The 19,265-nt window shown below is 45.2% G+C and overlaps 2 protein-coding genes across 4 annotated transcripts in view; one reads left to right on the forward strand and one right to left on the reverse strand.

The window, feature by feature from the left end:
- GLT1D1 (glycosyltransferase 1 domain containing 1) overlaps positions 1 to 15,916 on the reverse strand; it is a 72,284-nt gene extending 56,368 nt beyond the window's left edge. The window contains exons 1-6 of one of the 2 annotated variants that reach the window (XM_081842284.1): positions 15,779 to 15,916; positions 13,817 to 13,965; positions 11,136 to 11,241; positions 7,259 to 7,310; positions 5,406 to 5,442; positions 3,569 to 3,625 (exon numbers count right to left, since the gene is read on the reverse strand). In XM_081842284.1, the coding sequence (XP_081698410.1) occupies positions 3,569 to 3,625; positions 5,406 to 5,442; positions 7,259 to 7,310; positions 11,136 to 11,241; positions 13,817 to 13,965; positions 15,779 to 15,846 (469 nt within the window). In that variant the 5' untranslated portion in view covers positions 15,847 to 15,916. The remainder of the gene's footprint in view (positions 1 to 3,568; positions 3,626 to 5,405; positions 5,443 to 7,258; positions 7,311 to 11,135; positions 11,242 to 13,816; positions 13,966 to 15,778) is intronic. The other variant, XM_081842285.1, reaches the window with a different exon arrangement.
- Positions 15,917 to 17,853: 1,937 nt separating this feature from the next.
- Positions 17,854 to 19,265, forward strand: part of SLC15A4 (solute carrier family 15 member 4) — a 57,308-nt gene continuing 55,896 nt past the window's right edge. The window contains exon 1 of one of the 2 annotated variants that reach the window (XM_081842268.1): positions 17,854 to 18,775. In XM_081842268.1, coding sequence (XP_081698394.1) covers positions 18,197 to 18,775 — 579 coding nt within the window. In that variant the 5' untranslated portion in view covers positions 17,854 to 18,196. The remainder of the gene's footprint in view (positions 18,776 to 19,265) is intronic. The other variant, XM_081842267.1, reaches the window with a different exon arrangement.

Consider the following 19,265-nt stretch of genomic DNA (forward strand, 5'->3'; position numbering starts at 1 on the left):
CTTAATCTCAGGGTGGTGTGTTTGAGCCCCACATAGCACCAAAGATTCCTACGCTGCAGGGGTCAGGATAGATGACCCCCTTTGTCCCTTTGAACTCGACAATTCTATGATTCTAAGGCCACAACTGGCCGTTGTAAACAAGGCTGATGGGAGTTCTAAGCCCAACAACATGTGGAGGGCACCATGTTGACTACCGCTGCAATAAATGACTGAAACATGGACCAAGCAAACCCTATTGATTCATACTGACGCATCGCCTCTCCGCCCCCTCAGAAATCATTATTTCATCTAGGCCTTCTTGGAAAGGTTGCGTGGAGATTATTCAGACTAGTGAGTGAACTCCCTTCAGTTTGCAGACACATACATTTCAGGGAGGATTTTATCTATTTATGCTTTTTAAAAAAGCTATACCATTTCTATTTTTTAAAGAAATCGCTGGATGAAAAGCTGGCACCAGATCACGCTCCCTCCCTCCCTCCCGACACTATTTTCACTGTGGTTTAGAGGGAGAAAAATCAATTTCCGCCATTGCTAGTTGGAGCTGTCACGGACTCGGAAGAGACGGCCTCTGTTTAGCTTTCAATTCAGGCTCTCTCAAAAGGAGCTTTGTTTTGCGCTACTTAAATGAAGGTTATGGACATTAATTATGAAAACTCGGGATGAAAAGAAGAAGGGAATTTTAACTAGGGACCAGAAAAGATCCATTCAGAAACAAGTTTTCAATTTGTTTCGCCAATTTAGCTGGCCTACACAGGGGTAACAGCAAAGTTTAGAGCCATTCGAGTCGCCCAGAAATCACACTGGGTTTGGAGACCCTGTTTCCTGTCCAGGACTTTGCACAACCGGCTCTAATCCTGTCACCACCTGTGCATTCAAGGATTTGGCACCTGTACTGGATGCAGAAGGGTAGTGGGAGACACCAGCTGGGGAACCCCCAAGGGAAGAAGAAGAAGAAGAAGAAGAGGAGGAGGAGGAGTTTGGATTTGATACCCCACCTTTCACTCCCCTTAAGGAGTCTCAAAGCGGCTAACAATCTCCTTTCCCTTCTTCCCCCACAACAAACACTCTGTGAGGTGAGTGGGGCTGAGAGACTTCAGAGAAGTGTGACTGGCCCAAGGTCACCCAGCAGCTGCAGGTGGAGGAGCAGGGAAGCGAACCCAGTTCACCAGATTACGAGACTACCGCTCTTAACCACTACACCACTGCTGGCTTCTCTGGAAGAAGGTACAGAGCCGGGTGTTGGTGGTGGGATGACAACGAGTGGTCAGAGGGAGCAGACTGGGAGAAGATGATGTTGGAAGCTGAAGAGGGAACAGTTTAGTGAGCAGGAAAAGGCTGTGGCAGAAGCAGAGGCTGGAGAAGAGGGATGCCAAGAGGCAGAGATCAGAACAAACACAAACCCCTGTGTTGCAAAATGTGACAATCTACAAAAATGCAAACACAACACGCTGGCTAATAACTGTTAGTAAATATATAATCGGTATGTCATCATTCAAAATATATGAATAAGCCACTTCAAAACAATATATATATCATACAACACATCTCACAAAATATACACAAAATATACAAGTTGTTATGTGTATCAGAGTCAAACAAAGATTCAAACAACCAATGAACAGCGAGGAACGCCAAACCATCTCTTAAAGGAAGACGTCTCACAAAAGTGTCAAAGGAAGACTGATCCACTACTATGATCTTCACTAGTACAGTGGTGCCCCGCAAGACGAATGCCTCGCAAGACGAAAAACTCGCTAGACGAAAGAGTTTTCCGTTTTTTGAGTCGTTCCGCAAGACGAATTTCCCTATGGGCTTGCTTCGCAAGACGAAAACGTCTTGCGAGTTCTTTTTTTCTTTTTTTTAAAGCCGCTAAGAGCTGCTAAGCCGCTAATAGCCGTGCTTCGCAAGACGGAAAAACCGCTAGACGAAGAGACTTGTGGAACGGATTAATGTCGTCCTGCGAGGCACCACTGTATGTATATTTCACTGATAATTATTCGCTGATGAAGACTTCATTCTGAAACAGTTTAACTATTACGGATGCACTGTCCTTTTGAGACTTTTAAGAGACGTCTTCCTTTGAGTTATCTCTCGCTTGGACTACTGCAATGCCCTCTACATGAGGCTACCTTTGAAGGTGACCTGGAAACTGCAATTAATCCAGAATGCAGCAGCTAGACTGGTGACTGGGAGTGGCCACGGGGACCATATAACACCGGTCCTGAGAGATCTGCATTGGCTCCCAGTACGTTTCCGAGCACAATTCAAAGTGTTGGTGCTGACCTTTAAAGCCCTAAACGGCTTTAAATACCTGAAGGAGCGTCTCCACCCCCATCGTTCAGCCCGGACACTGAGGTCCAGCACCAAGGGCCTTCTGGCAGTTCCCTCATTGTGAGAAGTGAGGTTACAGGGAACTAGGCAGAGGGCCTTCTTGGTAGTGGCGCCCGCCCTGTGGAACGCCCTCCCTTCAGATGTGAAGGAAATAAGCAGCTATCTTATCTTTAAAAGACATCTGTAGGCAGTCCTGTTTAGGGAAGTTTTTAATATTTAATGCTGTATTATTTTTAACACTCAACTGGAAGCCGCCCAGAGTGGCTGGGGAAACTAAGCCAGATGGGCGGGGTATAAATAATACATTTATTATTATTATTATTATTATTATTATTATTGAGAGACGGTTTGGCGTTTCTCGCTGTTCATTGGTTGTTTGAATCTTTGTTTGACTCTGATACACATAACAACTTGCAATTACTTATATATTTTGTGAGATGTGTTGTATGATATATAGTGCCTTATTTGTATATTTTGAATGATGTCATACCAATTATATATTTACTAACAGCTATTAGCCAGCGTGTTGCGTTTGCATTTTTGTAAAGAGGCAGAGGTCAGGCAGGCTGCTGAAGAAAACAGGGGGATCTCCCTCTCCTGCTGCAACCAGCTCCCCTCGCCACTGGTCTCTGAGAACCTGAAGAGGTATGAAGAGGGTGGAGAAGAGATGGACAAGGTGTTAGAGTCTCAAACTCCTTGGGAAGGACCTGGGGGAGGAGGAGACTTAAGAGAGTGGTGGGAAAGCAGGGACCTTCAGTCCTTGCAACTGCCTCCTTGGGACAAGATCTACTGGGAAGAGTTTCTGTGCTCCCTAGGCCTGTTTTGTTTTTCGAATAAAACTTCACTGACACCTTGGTGGAGCCAGTGTGGTGTAGTGGTTAAGAGCGATAGTCTCGTAATCTGTCGAACTGGGTTCGCGTCTCCGCTCCTCCACATGCAGCTGCTGGGTGACCTTGGGCCAGTCACACTTCTTTGAAGTCTCTCAGTGCCACTCACCTCAAAGAGTGTTTGTTGTGGGGGAGGAAGGGAAAGGAGAATGTTAGCCGCTTTGAGACTCCTGAAGGGGAGTGAAAGGTGGGATATCAAATCCAAACTCCTCTTCTTCTTCTTCTTCTTCTTCTTCTTCTTCTTCTTCTTCTTCGTCATTGCTGACCTGCTCCCAGCCCTTGCCCTGACACAAGGACAGACAGGACAGAGCGAGGAGACTGGGAATGGGGTTGGTTTGCTTTCTTTTTACCTTCAGACTGCAGAAATCTCTTCCAGTTGAAAGAAGCATTGCAGGTGGTCACAATTCCTGATAATAATCATAAAAACAAGCAGACGTGCATTAAATAATTCATGGAAAGCAATCCATGGCAGGCAAGCTTCATCCATTTTAGTGGCATTCCTCTTCCCTTCCAAAAACCATTCAATGCACTGGGGCTTGTAGATAAGAGTTAGGGAACCAGTATCCCTCCAGAGTCTGTTGGACTCCCAACTCCCATCAGCCCTAGCTAACATGGCCAATGGTTAAGGATGGCAGCAGCCGCAATCCAGCCGCATCTGGAAGAAGCCATGCTGGCTGTCCTTGCCATAGCTACTCTTCCAAGTGCGTGAAGATGGGGATTTCATTGCCACTAAAATTTGAAATGCTATTCCAGCCATCAACAGAGGCATCCTTAACACCTCCTCTCTTCATGACACCTTTTATTACAGCATCCCCTGGCCTGGACATCTTTCAGAGGCAGAGTTCAGGGTTGGGGAACACTTTTCAGCCCTGAGGGCCGAATTCTGCTCTGGGAAACCTTGCAAGGGCCACATGTATGCCAGCAGTAAGTGTGGCCAAAGGCAAATGTGGGTGGAGCAACAGGCACAAACTTCACCTTTATACAAGGGGCTAGCTTCTACAGTGGAGCTTCAACTTACATACGCCTTGTCTCGTGGACATTCCAAGTTGCGTCTGTGCAAACACCAGGTTTGCCACGATTCGTGCATGCGCGGAAGCGGCTTTTGCCATCTGTGCGTGCGCAGAAGCGTGCTACTGCCTAATGCGCACGCACACAAGATGCCTCTTCTAGCATACTGTTTCGACCAGCAGATGGACTGCCGGAACGGATTATGTCCATAAGTAGAGGTTCCACTGTACAGGCATCCAAACACCCCTCTCTAGTCTCTATCCAAGCAAGCAAAAGGCACAATGAGAGTTCAGGGACATGTCTCACCCAGGCACAAACATTCAAGGGTGTGTGAAGACGGCCATGATTCCACAATATGGAATACAGATACAAAATTTACAGCATATTATGGTCTAAGAGAAAATTATATGAAAATGGTATCTCAGTGGTATCTAACACCAAGTAAACTGGCAAAAACGTATAAATCAAAATCAAATAAGTGTTGGAAATGTAAAGAGAAAGAAGGTTCTTTTTATAATATGTGGTGGTCTTGTAGCAAGTTTAAAGCTTACTGGGAAATGATATACAGTGAATTGAAAAAGATGTTTAAAATAACATTTTGGGGGGGAAACAACCCAGAAGCTTTCCTTTTGGGAATTATACGGACAGAACTACCCAAACTGTACAGAAATTTATTTATGTATGCGACTACAGCGGCAAGAATGTTACTTGCCCAAAAATGGAAAGAAGAAGAAGTCCCAGTGAAAGAAGAATGGATACAAAAACTTATGAAATATGCAGAAATGGTGAAACTTACCATAAAAATAAAAAATCAAGATAACAAACTTTTTTTAATAAAAGAATGGAAATGGTTTATTGAATATTTACAAACAAATTGTAAACAGATAAGAATGTTGGCAGGATTATTGTAATAACCTGCAGCTTGAGTATATATTTAAAGCAGATGAATAAATGATCAAATTAAGTTAATTTGGATATGCAGAAAATATTTTTTAAAAAATGAAAGAGGAGGAAGTCAAGTTTTGAAATTTTAAAATGACTGTAAAATTATTGAAATGCATAAACCTGAAAATCATAAATTTTATATATCTAAGAAAAAGAAGATGGCCATGATTCTTAAACCCCACCCATCCATGATTTAGTTTTTCTCTGCAGAAATAGGAAACTTATAACACTTACCTTGAGCTTGAACATATATTTTGTTCCTGGCACGAGGCTTAAAAACAGAGGCATGAAGGGAAAGCAAGTTAATTTAACTAAGCAAAGCAAAGGTGAGAAAATATTTACAGTACACATCCATACATGAAATGGTTGTGTTTCAGAAACCACTCTCCCTAAAATACCTGCAGAAGGAGATTAAGATTCAGCACTGCTTTCTTTACCTCCCTCTGCAATAGAGATGTTGGCTTCCTGCTCAGAGCATTTTTCAATTGTCAATGTGATGACATCAGATATTGTTAGGAGCAGGGCCTTTTCCAGAGTGGCCCTGAGGCTGTGGTGGAGGTTCTTCAGAAGGACTTTTGCTATTATTCTAATATTTTCCCCATCCATCTTCCAAACATCTGGTGGCTACTTTTAAGAATGTGGGACTACATTCTACCAAAACAAGAGATCATTTTCATTGGTGATATTTTTCGTATTTTACGGTTGCACATTGATACAATATGTGAATGGCCTGGGGGAAGATTTCACTCTTGAAAGGCTCTATAGATCTTTTGTTTTTAAAGTTTAAAATTGTGAGGGTTTTACCCTTAAAGATGAGACATAAAATATTCAGAAAAAAATATAAAGAAAAAGCTCAACATTGGCATCAGAATGTTGACAGTGAAAACTTTGCAGCGGTCACCAATCTGGTGCCCACGGAATGTGCCCCAGAGAGGCCTTCCCTCCACCCAAAGGGTGTCATCCCCCCCCCCAAGCTAAAATGAGTCTTGAAAGAAGCATTCTGCTGCGGCCAACAAAATAAGCTGAAATGGCTGCTTGGTTGTGTTGTGAATATGTGGGCAGCGACCAAGACAGCTCCTTTGGTTTGCAAATGTGTACACAGGTCAGAAAGGTTTTTTGACCCCCTGTGGGTGCATCCCAAAGAAGAGAATTTCAAACGGGTTTGGCTCCTTCTAGAAAGGAGCGCCAGAGCAAGGTCAGGAGCAGGGGAGAATGGGAAGCTTGGAAAAATAACTTTACTTGCTATTTATGGTCTCCATCAACCAATTTTGTAATTTGACACAGTTACCAGCTTAGCTCAAAAGCAGCCCTTAAAAAATAAATGCTAACATACCAGCAGCATTTCATAGCATCCCCTAGCAAGTGTCTGTTGTACAGAGAAAGGTGTGTGTGTGTGTTTGTAGCCTCTTGGAAGGAGTGGGAGGTGGGGAATAAAACAAGAAGGAATAATGAAGGTTGCAGTTTGATGGGGAGAGGACGGTTGCCAACAAAAGGAGGCGTAATTTGTGTTGAAGGCAGAGAATCATAGAGGAAGAGTGTACTTATCTGGAGTAGGGTTTTTCGACTGTATCAAAATAAATTAAAGCCCTGTCTATGATTGCTATCAAATACTGTATTTATATGGAAAGTAAATCTGCCTTCTCTAGGGCTCTCTAAACCAAATCCCTCTTTATGTCAGACGTGTTTTATAGCCACTGCATACAAAAGCCAGTTGACCAGTCAACAGGCAACCCTTAACCTCGGTTTGATGTTGTGTACCTGAAGAGCCACGAGCCTCAGACATGTTCACCCTGGCATGATCACCCTGGCTTGCTTTAGGCTCCCTTCCAACTCTCCATTTCTACGATTCCAAGTCCACATAGACAACTCTAGATGGACCCGTGATCTTCATGGTATTGCTCTGTTTCCAGCAACCAGCAGCAACCATTTTCTCCACCAGGAGCCACCCATCCATCTGACCAGGTGGCCAACGCCCAAGGATGATGGGAGTTGTAGTCCAGCAACAGCTGAGGGCCACAGAGTCCCCACAAACCCACATTTTAGGGCAACGCTCTGCAGATACGACTGAAAATGCCATAATTACGTACCCAATACACTGCAGCTGCTTCCTTCATTGACTCTGTGAAGGACACTGCAAACCTAGAGGCAGTGAGAACAAAGGGACGTCAAATCAGGACCCAATGATTTAGATCAGAGCTGTCCAAACTGTTTGTCGTGGCACATTAGTGTGTTGGCTGCAGTGTGTAGTTGTGTTGTGCGAACGCTTCCCACGTTCCTCCCAGGGCTGGAAAGGGCTTAGTTTAACCTCCGGTTTGCTAGTAAAACTGAATTACTGTGTCGTGAAATGATGCATATCTAAAAAAGTGTGTCACCAACATGGAAAGTTTGGAAAACTCTGTTTTAGACACACACACTTGTATACAGACTTCTCTTTTGCTTTCCTCGTTCTTTCATATGTTCTTTACCTTCTGCTGGCATTCTCCTTTGACCCCTCTTTTTTATTTTGCTTGTGCTTTGCCATAGCTCAGGGGCAAAACACCTGTCTTGCATGCAGCAAGTCCCAGGTTCATTTCCCAATGGCATCTGCCGCTGGGGACTGGGAAAGATTTCCTGCTGGAAACCTTGCCAGTCCGTGCAGGCAATACTGAGCCAAATGGGCAAATTCAGTACAAGACAGCTTCTTCCTCTGATCCTATAAGGTTTGCCTATTGTTTTGAAATAAGCAGAGGCTGTTGGGCCTCAGGCTTTTCTCAGGAGGTTAATTGTCACACTAGACAGCCTATGCTAAAACCCAATAGCTTTAAAGATGATCAAAAACTTAGCCAAAGACATGGACTTTCGCTCAAACACCTTGCTCCAATTTCTTTTCAGTGCAAATTGTATTTCCCATCTATCACGTTCTTGAGTGGGAGGGAAACTGTGGCTCATGGCCTGTCCAGTGATAAGACTGCCAAATTAAAAAATATGCCCTCAGGGAGAATCACCAACATTTAAGAAGAGTTTGATTAAAATGAAATAAAATAAAATGGAACAATGGCATGCTCTTTTATGAAGCTGAATGAGCTTCTTCTCCCACCTCCCCACCCTTACAGAATTTGGCAGAATATGTAGCAGGTAAATCACACAGTTCCGCCAGTCAGTTTGTACTGGCACCCCACGCTCAGTTACTGGAAAGGAAAGGGCCCTGTCTCACTGGTAGAACATATGCTCTGCATGTAGAAGGTCCCAGGTTTAATCCCCAGCATTTCCAGACAGACACATGTCATGAAAGCCTAGAGAGTTGCTGCCAGTCTGTGTAGAAATAGGCATAGCTGTCAACTTACAGATTTGAAAATAAGGGACCAGCAGCCTTGAAAATAAGGGATCAGCAGCCAAAATAAGGGAATTTCCAAGCACAGGTAGGTTCAACTTCTGAGCCCCTCCGAGCCAAAGGCAGAAAGCCCAGCCAGCAGCCAAACGAAGACTCAAGCGGTGGTTCCCACAGCGCAGCAACCCGGCAAAGGGGATGCAGCAAGGAAAAACACCGTCACCTCTTCGCTGGGAAGCGCTGAGCAAAGGCGAGTCCCCAGGCAACGCGGCTGATTTGATCGGCACAAAGCACGCAAGCTCCACCCCCCAGTCGTTCTTAGACTCCTTATTGGGTGAGCAACGCAGCCAAGCAACACAGTTGGAGCCTCTCTCCTCCCTGGCCGGCAAGGAAGGAGGGAGGGAGAGGAGCTGCTTCCTTTGAAAGCCGGGAAATTTAAGGGACATCATCAATAAGGGACAGCAGCGGGACACAGTGCTGGGATAAGGGACTTTCCCACCAAATAAGGGACGGTTGACAGCTATGGAAATAGGACTCAGTCTGGTGGCTGCTGAAGCAACTTCAGAGCCCTGCTCTCCTCTAGCTGTGGTTCCCAACCTTTTCAGTATGGTGGCCCAGAAGTCCAAATTTACTAGGTATGGTGAACCATCGATTTATTGCCACACAAATTCTGGACTTTAGGTCTTCAGCAGCCATTGGTTTCATAGGTTTTTTACTGCATTTGCCTGTTTTATAACCATGCATGGTTCCCACAGCGCAGCAACCCGGCAAAACCAGGCACCCATGCATAAATTTACTTAACACCTCCATTAATGTGGAATTTGTTGAAATATCTACAGTTCTTGCAACATTATCCACCTTTTTTTTTTTAATGGGAATTTAAGAACACCAATCATGGGATTGTGGGATATTGCTTCATAAGCTATAAAAATTTATTCCAAAAACATAAAGTTATACTAGCAGTGTTAAGCTATAACAAATTATGAATATTTTTAACAGTTAATGTTCATGGAAGAAGCCCATTTGGGGAAGTATCACTGGGATGGGAGAATACATAAGAGGATCCTGCTGGATCAGACCAGTGGCTCATCTAGTTTCCTGGTCTCACAGTGGCAAGCAGGATTCAAGCACATGAACACTCTCTCCTCATGTGGCTTCCAGCAATGGGTATTTTAGAAGCATTGCTGTCTCCAACTGTGGAGGTACAACGTATCCATCATGAAGTAAAGGTAAAGGTAAAGGGACCCCTGACCATTAGGTCCAGTCGTGACTGACTCTGGGGTTGCGGCGCTCATCTCGCTTTATTGGCTAAGGGAGCCGGTGTACAGCTTCCGGGTCATGTGACCAGCATGACTAAGCCACTTCTGGCGAACCAGAGCAGTGCACAGAAACACCGTTTACCTTCCCGCCGGAGCGGTACCTATTTATCTTCTTGCACTTTGACGTGCTTTCGAACTGCTAGGTGGGCAGGAGCAGAGACCAAGCAACGGGAGCTCACCCCGTCACGGGGATTCGAACCGCCAACCTTCTGATCGGCAAGTCCTAAGCTCTGTGGTTTAACCCACAGCGCCACCCGCATCCCATCCATCATGAAGTAGTAGCCATCAATGGGTCTCTCCTGTATGAATATGTCTAATCCTCTTTTAAAGCCATTCAAGTTGATGGTCACCACCCCTTCCTGGGGGAGCCAGTTCCAGAGTTTAGCCATGTGCCCCATGAAGAAGGACTTCCTTTTACCCGTCCTAAATCTTCCAAAATTCAGTACGCATTTTGCCGACAAGTAGGTCAACGCGGGGGTTAGACGGTTGTCAGACATACTCCCAAGATCATTCGATACATAGCCTGCTACAGCATTTTGTCCTCACAGCAGCTGAAAACCCGGTCCTGAAAAGATATGTGCTACCAAATGGCAGCACAAACATTGTTTCATCAGCAGACTCAGGATACTCTGTGGTAATCGGCTAATTTTAGCAACACGAAGCCAAAATTCAGAAAACCTTGCCTTCAAAAAAATGTATCTTTGAACATCCTATCACAGGACAGTTTAAGGAGCGGCATCACTCAAATTCCGCTGTTTCTTCAGCTGGAAAGCAGTGGACAGATTTGGGTTAAGCAAACCTCAAATCCCCCTTGGCTTAAATATTAATTAAACCAGATCGGGTGATGGTTTGTCACAAGGTGCTGATACAGAGAGCTGTTTGTAGTGAGTATTTTACTCCACTGGGAAGGTAAATAGCATTTCCGTGCGCTGCTTTGGTTTGCCAGAAGTGGTTTAGTCATGCTGACTACATGACCCGGAAGCAATGTCTGAGGACAAACGGCAGCTCCCTCGGCTAGTAAAGCAAGATGAGTGCCACAACCCCAGAGTTGTCCGCGACTGGACTTAATAGTTAGGGGTCCCTTTTATTCATTTTAAACTATCATTTCTTCCCTCTATTTCCTTCTCACTTTGCTCTGCTGCTGCCAGTGTCAAAATTAAGGCAGTAAATTTAGGCAGAGGGAGGGAAGACACCATGTAAACAACAACATCCTCATAATAAAAAAAATATGGATGAGATATCCGAGATGGGGAGAAGGGCAAAGAAGGAGTAACATAGACTGGCTATATTACTACCCAAGGATCCTCTTTTGCCTAAGAATCTGGCTCTTTCCTCTACCTGGCTTCCTCCAACACTCTCCCCATCACTTTGGCCTTTTCGTCACACTTGGCATCTTCATTGATGTCGGTTCCACCAAAGATGATTCCAAAAGGAATCCCGCTGCCTGCAAAAAGCCCAGAGGTGCAAGGGTTAATTTGATTAAATTTAATCGAGACTTCTTCTTCTTCTTCTGATCTTCCTACACTGCCTTTGCAATGGCTGCCTAATGATTAAGTTATATTTTATGCCCAATGTCAAATTATACATGTTACAAGTCTGGACACCCTATCAGAATTTTACATTCCGATAATGAAGAAAAGATTCCATTTAAATAAAAAATAAAAAATCCTGTATTTGGCATGTGTTCTTCCAATATCGCTTTTACGGTAGGTAAGATAGATAGATAGATAGATAAGATAAGATAAATATTTTTATTGTCATTGTCCCATGTAGAACAATGAAATTGAAAAACTACATAAAACTACATAAAACTACATAAAAACTACATAAAACTACATAAAAACTACATAAAACTACGGTAACCATGGGTACCATGACACCCAGAAAGGCCTTCATTGATGTTCCCTAGATGCTGAGCTTTCACTTAAAAAAAAAGGGGGGGGGTCTCTAGCCCTCTTAGAAAGTAACAAAACAAAATGTGCAGGTACCTTTCTAAGAGATTTCTATGAAATGAGCCAGCCTGATTACTCCTGTTGTTGTTGTTCAATATATTTATATCCCACCTTTCTCCCCAGATGGGATTCGAGGTGGCTTACTATGTTTAAAAGTATAACTCTTAAAAACAAAGTCATAAAAACAAAACAAAAATACTAGTTTAAAACAATAATTAAAATTCATCACTTTTAATGTTTGATGTCTTACTGTGTTTTAATTTGTTGGAAGTTGCCCAGAGTGTCTAGGGTAACCCAGTCAGATGGGCAGCAAATAAATGAATATCCTCATCAAAGCACATTTAGAACCAGCAGTTAGAATGCCATTTGCCCTGACAGAAGCCAGCACTCAGCACTGTCTGCTAGTCAAACAATGAGCTAAAGTTTACGTTTTGTGGTTCCATGCCTTACAGTGCAAATCTCCATATGCAACTCAAAAGTAAGCCCTACTAGTTTCAACAGGGCTTGCTCCTTAGTAAGCGTGTGTGGGATTGCAGCCAGAGTCAAGTAAGGTTCTCTAGCTGCTGAGAGATCCCTACTCTGTCCATCCAAAACCCAAAAGCTCTTGTTATAGATAGGTAGCCGTGTTGGTCTGCCATAGTCAAAACAAAATAAAAAAATTCCTTCCAGTAGCACCTTAAAGACCAGCTAAGTTAGTTCTAGGTATGAGCTTCCGTGTGCATGCACAGTGTATCTGAAGAAGTGTGCACGCACACGAAAGCTCATACCTAGAACTAACTTAGTTGGTCTCCAAAAGCTCTTGCATCTCCTCAGATCTGGTCTCTCTGCCACACCCGCTGCCAATTAAAAAAGAATGAGCCCCAGCAACCAACACTCTTTTCTTGCAACCGATCAGGATGGCAAAGCAATAAGCTTTACATTCTTTTAAGCTCTGGAAGGTGGGGAAACAAATACAATTAAGTGGCAGTTTTACACCTCATTAAACTAACAAATAGCAGTGGGATGGTCACTAATTAGTAACATGGCTGCTTTTAAATTCCGGCTAAACGCTTGTTAAAAATAAATCAGAAGGAGGTCATGTGATGTATGCTCTGACCCAGGCTTGCCCAATTATTGTATGGTTTCCCCACCCAGTAGGAGGCATCCTATATCACAAAGTTTGTTTATTTATTATATTTGTATATCTCACCTTTTCTCAAAGGAGCTCAAGATGGCACACACTCTTCAACCCTCTCTATTTTATTCTTACAAGAACCCTGCAAGGGAGATTAGGCTGAGAGAATGTGAATGGCCCCTGAGATTGCCCAGTGGAGCTTCAACCCTGGTCTCCCATGCCCTAGTCCACTCTAGCTGCAATGCCACACAGACGTCACAGTTCATCCTCACACTTCATAACTCTACTAATGGGTAGTGCCTGGCACTACCAAGCAATTAGTGGAAACATTGCAATTTTAAAACGTATAGACTGATTTGTGAGTTTGGACCTGTTACACTAAATATCAGGTGACGTCACGCCAAAGTCACATCTTGATTCAAAATGGCTCCCGGTGTCCAAATGTCGACAAAGACTGCCACCTCCGCCTCAAGAAATCTCATGTTGAGTTTGGCAACAACATACTGAGGTGGCCAAGCCTATGCCAAAAAATAATAATGGGTGCCATCATGCCAAAGTCACGTTTTGGCCCACCCTCTTGATTCAAAATGGCGTTCGCCACCATCGTGAAGTTTGCTTTCCCCATCTTGGGAACTCACATGTCAACTTTGATGGCTATATCTGTAGCTGAAACTATGTCCCCAAATGGACAGTCACCCCAAAGCAATGTTTTGGTCCACCACCTTGATTCAAAATGGCATCCAAACATTGATGACAAACAACGCTGGCCGGATTGATGGGGTCTGTCATGCAAGAACATTTGGAGGCCACAAGGTTGGGGAGGCAATTTCTAGGAGACAATTTCTACCAGGTACAAATATGCAAAAGGTTGTAGGAAAATTTAGCTTTTTCCCAAATGGGAAAAAAAATGGCAGTAACACCCGAAATACACACAAAATCAGAAACCACAGTACCTTGCAGAAGTCTGCCTGCTTTATAAAGATGAATGCCCAGAGCTGCCTCAAAGTTCTCGGAGGGAATGAGATTTGAAACTGCCAACGGGGGTTTGCAGGAAGAGATATCTACGAGGGTACATGAGTGACCAGCAGCTTCTAGATGATCCCTACAGGCACAGAAGAAAATGGAATAAGATTGGAGTTTAACATTACATATCTGCTAGAAACCTTCCACAATGCCAAACAGCACAGACAAGGTGCTTCTCTCCATCTCAGTAACTTTGGGTGGAATCCAGTGTGGTATAAAGGTAAAGGTATCCCTGACCGTTAGGTCCAGTTGTGGACGACTCTGGGGTTGCAGCGTTCATCTTGCTCTATAGGCCAAGGGAGCCGGTGGTTGTCCATAGACAGCTTCCAGGTCATGTGGCCAGCATAACTAAGCTGCTTCTGGCAAACCAGAGCAGGGCACAGAAATGCCATTTATACCAGTGTGCTATAGTGGATGGACAAGTCTCCTGGAACTACTGCACTAGAAACTACAACTTGCTAAGGGTGATTAGAACAGTAGCTCTATGAATGGCAAACTATAGGGGAATTTGTGTGCTTTAAATGTTTGGTGTGCATACAATACAATTCACACAAATACACACACACTCCATAGATCAGCTGCTACTTGATCACAAAACTGCGAAACGTTACAGATTGAAACTCAATGTGTGTGTGTGTGTGTGTGTGTAGATGCAGAGAAGCAAACAGCATATGTGTAACATAAAAGGATGCAAAAATCTACACTGTCTTTCTGACAGTAAGAAGTGTTTGATGGTGGAACAGGCTCCTATGAGAGATGGTGGATTCTTCTTCCTTGGAGGTTTTTAAGCAGACGCTGGATGGCCACCTGTCATGAATGCTTTAGTTACGACTTCTGCTTGCCTCTACTTTTGTTGTTGTTTAGTCGTTTAGTCATGTCCGACTCTTCGTGACCCCATGGACCAGAGCACGCCAGGCACTCCTGTCCTCCACTGCCTCCCACAGTTTGGTCAAACTCATGCTGGTAGCTTCGAGAACACTGTCCCACCATCTCGTCCTCTCTCATCCCCTTCTCCTTGTGCCCTCCATCTTTCCCAACATCAGGGTCTTTTCCAGGGAGTCTTCTCTTCTTATGAGGTGGCCAAAGTATTGGAGCCTCTGCTTCAGGATCTGTCCTTCCAGTGAGCACTCAGGGCTGATTTCCTTCAGAATGGATACGTTTGATCTTCTTGCAGTCCATGGGACTCTCAAGAGTCTCCTCCAGCACCATAATTCAAAAGCATCAATTCTTCGGCGATCAGCCTTCTTTATGGTCCAGCTCTCACTTCCATACATCACTACTGGGAAAACCATAGCTTTTACTATACGGACCTTTGTTGGCAAGATGATGTCTCTGCTTTTTAAGATGCTATCTAGGTTTGTCATTGCTTTTCTCTCAAGAAGCAGGCGTGTTTGAATTTCGTGACTGCTGTCACCATCTGCAGTGATCATGGAGCCCAAGAAAGTAAAATCTCTCACTGCCTCCATTTCTTCCCCTTCTATTTGCCAGGAGGTGATGGGACCAGTGGCCATGATCTTCGGTTTTTTTTTTAATGTTGAGTTTCAAACCATATTTTGCGCTCTCCTCTTTCACCCTCATTAAAAGGTTCTTTAATTCCTCCTCACTTTCTGCCATCAAGGTTGTGTCATCTGCATATCTGAGGTTGAAGACTTCCACTCAGTGTGGGGGTGTCAGTGTGGAGATGCAAAGACCAACAGCTTCACCTGACGGATCTCTGCCTGCAAAAGACACTGCGAGTCTCCCGGAAAATTTGTTTATTGTAAATGTTGCAACCCTCAAATACGACATAAATGCATGCGGCAAGCCTAATTCACCTAACGAACTCCTGCCTGCCCGTTATTGCGGGAGCTCCGGTGCCTCGAGCCCCTCCCCGAGGCGCGGGGAGCACTTACTGGATCCTCCTCGCGGTGGTGCCGTTCCCGGTGTGGGCTCGCAGAGCCCCCAGCATGAGGAACCGCATGGCCCTGGCTGAGCACAGCTGTCTCCCTTGCCCTACTTCCGGCCACGTCCCTCTCGCCTTCGTTCCCTCGTGTTGGGTACCGGAAACCTGCTGCCGGCTCTTCTAGGCATCTCACGCGGCCATCCTTTCTTCTCAGCTCTATGGTAATCAGCGAGGCGTTCGTAGTGGCCTCCCACAGGGAACTCCCTGGAAACAAGATTCAGGACATTCCGTTCCGCTTCCATCTTTCAAAAGGTGATTTGGGCTTGGCGGTGTTGGACAGAGCTATTACGCAGAAGAGAGGGGACGCTTTATGGGTTTGCATTATGAACCATATGGGAGCAAGGTGCCAGATCTCTATAGAGCAGTTGTGGGGAAACTCTGGCCCTTCAGAGGTTTTGTTTAGTTTATTTTTTTATTGCTATTTGTTATTGTGGTTAATATTGTTTTAAATATTATGAATGCTGTAGTACTTTATGAATCCTATAATATGACTTTTGCTGTAATTGTGCTGTTTAGCTTATTTTTACCTGTTTTGTTAATAGTGTTTTATATACTGTAACTGTTTTACTGACGATTTGTTAATTATTCTGCATGATTTATGTTTCCACTTCATTTTTTTCCACTTTTAATTGTATACCGCCTTGCTAGATTACTATGCACAAGGCAGTTTAGAAGCTGAAGAAACCACAATATAGACAACTTTATAAGATACAAAAACCTTATCTAATACAAAAATCAAAAATATAAATTTGAAATAAACATATTCTATTGTGTTATTATTGTTTATTGTTTGTAAGCTGTTTTGTGATTCATGTGTATCAAGAGGTATAGAAATATAGTAAATCAAATCAAATCAGCCCCAGTAAACATGGCCAGAGCTGATGGAAGTTGTTGTTCAGCAACAGGTTCCCTTCCCCCCATTTAACCAACCACGAAATAGTATTTGAATAGAAAACTGGGTGAACAGGTAACCAGTCAAAAAGCGCTCAGAGTAGCCAGCCAGACGTGTTTGGCAAGCTTGCAAGCTAGGTGTAAACTCAGGAACAGCCTCCCGCTATTTTTCGACAGCAACTGGCATTTTTTCCCAAATGCAGTACGTCCTCGCACCTGAGAGTTCAGAACAATTACCTGCTCTATGTTTTAGTTACAGATAGGTAGCCGTGTTGGTCTGCCATAGTCAAAACAAAACAAATTCCTTCCAGTAGCACCTTAAAGACCAACTAAGTCAGTTCTTGGTATGAGCTTTCGTGTGCATGCACACTTCTTCAGATGTGCATGCACACGAAAGCTCATACCAAGAACTGACTTAGTTGGTCTTTAAGGTGCTACTGGAAGGAATTTGTTTAGTTCTGCTCTATGTTTTGCTTTCCCAAATGTATCCTGGCATGCACGTTAATTTATAAGTCACATTTTACAAAAGTAAATAGATGAGTACTTAAAAAACAAACCAACCCTCTTGGTTCACTTCCAAGAAAAAGCCTGACTAGGGTATTGCGACAGTAACTCACGCGGCAACGCTCATTCCATTGATAAGACTGCGAGTTGCCATTGACAAAAAAACAACAACAACCCACCATGAAAAGCAAGGGCATTGGGCGAGCCAAGCCACGCCCCCGTTCGCTCGCACCTGCCTCAATTAGCATACTCCCCCTCCTCCCTCCCCGGAGCGTTCTATTTTGCCGCGGCTAACCACGTGAGGGCTGAACCTGGAAGGGCCTCCCTTCTGTGAGCGACCGCGCGGCGCGGCCAATCAGCGAGCGCGAATCCCCAGCGCTGGTCGGGAGGGGGAGGAGGACCTGGGCATTCCAACAGCCGAGAGAAGTTGGCGGGCGGAGGGAGGGACGGAGGGCAGCGCGGAGCTCGGAAGGGCCGCCGAGCGCGAGGGTTCGGCGGGGTCCGGTTCGGCGAGCGCGGCGGGGAGGGCACGGGTAGCGGAGCAGCCGCGCCGAGGGAGGCGCCCTGAGCGGGGCGAAGTCACGAGTTCGAATCCCGGGTGGGGCAGTTTGGGGTCAGGTGGGTAGAGCAAGGAGGGGGTTTATGGGCAACAGCTGAGAGCCGGGGGGGGGAGTGGGGGATCCAGAAGTTAGCCCTGCCCTGAAAGAAAGAAATACCCACCCCTTCCACAGGAACCCCAAAACTGAGACAGGTTCTGGGCAGCTTAGGTAGATCTGGGTTTGCAGAGTTCTGGATTAGCAGATTTGGGGAGCAGCTAGGTCAGGGGGTTGGGAGGTCCCTGAGAGTGTGAGCAAGTTGCAGGGGGTTTTTTTGGGGGGGGCAGGCTAGCTGTAAGTGGGCTTAGTTCCTTAGACTGGGAGGTGTTTCCATTGCACTGGAGTTTGGCCGTGGTGTTTAGATTTCCCGGCGCCCCATGGAAGATTCTATGGAGAGGAGCCCCCTCTTAGGAGGGGGAGACCAGCGGGGCCCACACAGCTCCCCCAGCGCCAGCGCCTTCCGCGGCCGGCGCCTGGCCTGCGCTGCGGTGCTGCTGGCGGAGATGCTGGAGCGAGTGGCGTTCTACGGCATCACCTCGAACCTGGTGCTTTTCCTCAACGGGGTGCCCTACAACTGGGAGGGCACGCAAGCCAGCCAGGCCTTGCTGCTCTTCATGGGCGTCACCTACCTGGTGTCGCCCTTTGGGGGCTGGTTGGCGGACGCCCTGCTGGGCAAGTTCCCCACCATCCTGTTCAGCATGGCGATCTACCTGCTGGGCATGCTGGTCTTCCCTGCCATGGCTTACTCCACCACCCGCCAGTGGCTTTGCGGGGAGATGCCCCTGCGGATCGTAGAGAACTGCTCTGTGCCCGTGTCGCCCAACATCACCCACACCCCGTGCCAGCTGCAGGGAGCCAACCGCTATTGCCTGGTGGCCAGCTTCGTGGGACTGGTTCTCGTGGGAGTCAGCGTGGGCTCCGTCAAGGCCAACATCACGCCCTTCGGAGCCGACCAGGTCAAGTATTTTTTAATTTACCTTTTTTTGTTTCCAATAGATTTGCGCTGCATGCCGCAAGGCTGCAAATAATAATGCTGTTTCCTGGAGAATAAAGCAGTTCAGTATTTCACTCAAGAGCGACTGTTTTAAGATGTTTCAATAAATAAATAAATAAATATAATTTATTAACAAATAATGAAGGTGAAAAAGCAGATTAAGACACCTCTATGTGTCTGAACAAAGCGGTTATATCACACACCAAAAATGTGTCAGACAAGAATATCAGACAAAGCAGTTATATCAGACACCAAAAATTTGTGGTACAGAAAAGGAGCTTGCTTGATGTCAATAGTTAGGGAGTTCCAAAGTGTGGGCGCTGTCATTTTTTTACTTTTTTTTTTACAAATGTGTAATGAGTATTATGGGGCACCTGTAACAACCAGGGTTTGCAGATGGAAGCGGTCAAGCGGTTATTTGTGAGGCGAGGCTTTCCGCCAAGGAAGCTGGT

Source organism: Podarcis erhardii, assembly GCF_964252035.2.
Source record: "Podarcis erhardii genome assembly, chromosome: 15".
NCBI lineage: Eukaryota > Metazoa > Chordata > Lepidosauria > Squamata > Lacertidae > Podarcis > Podarcis erhardii.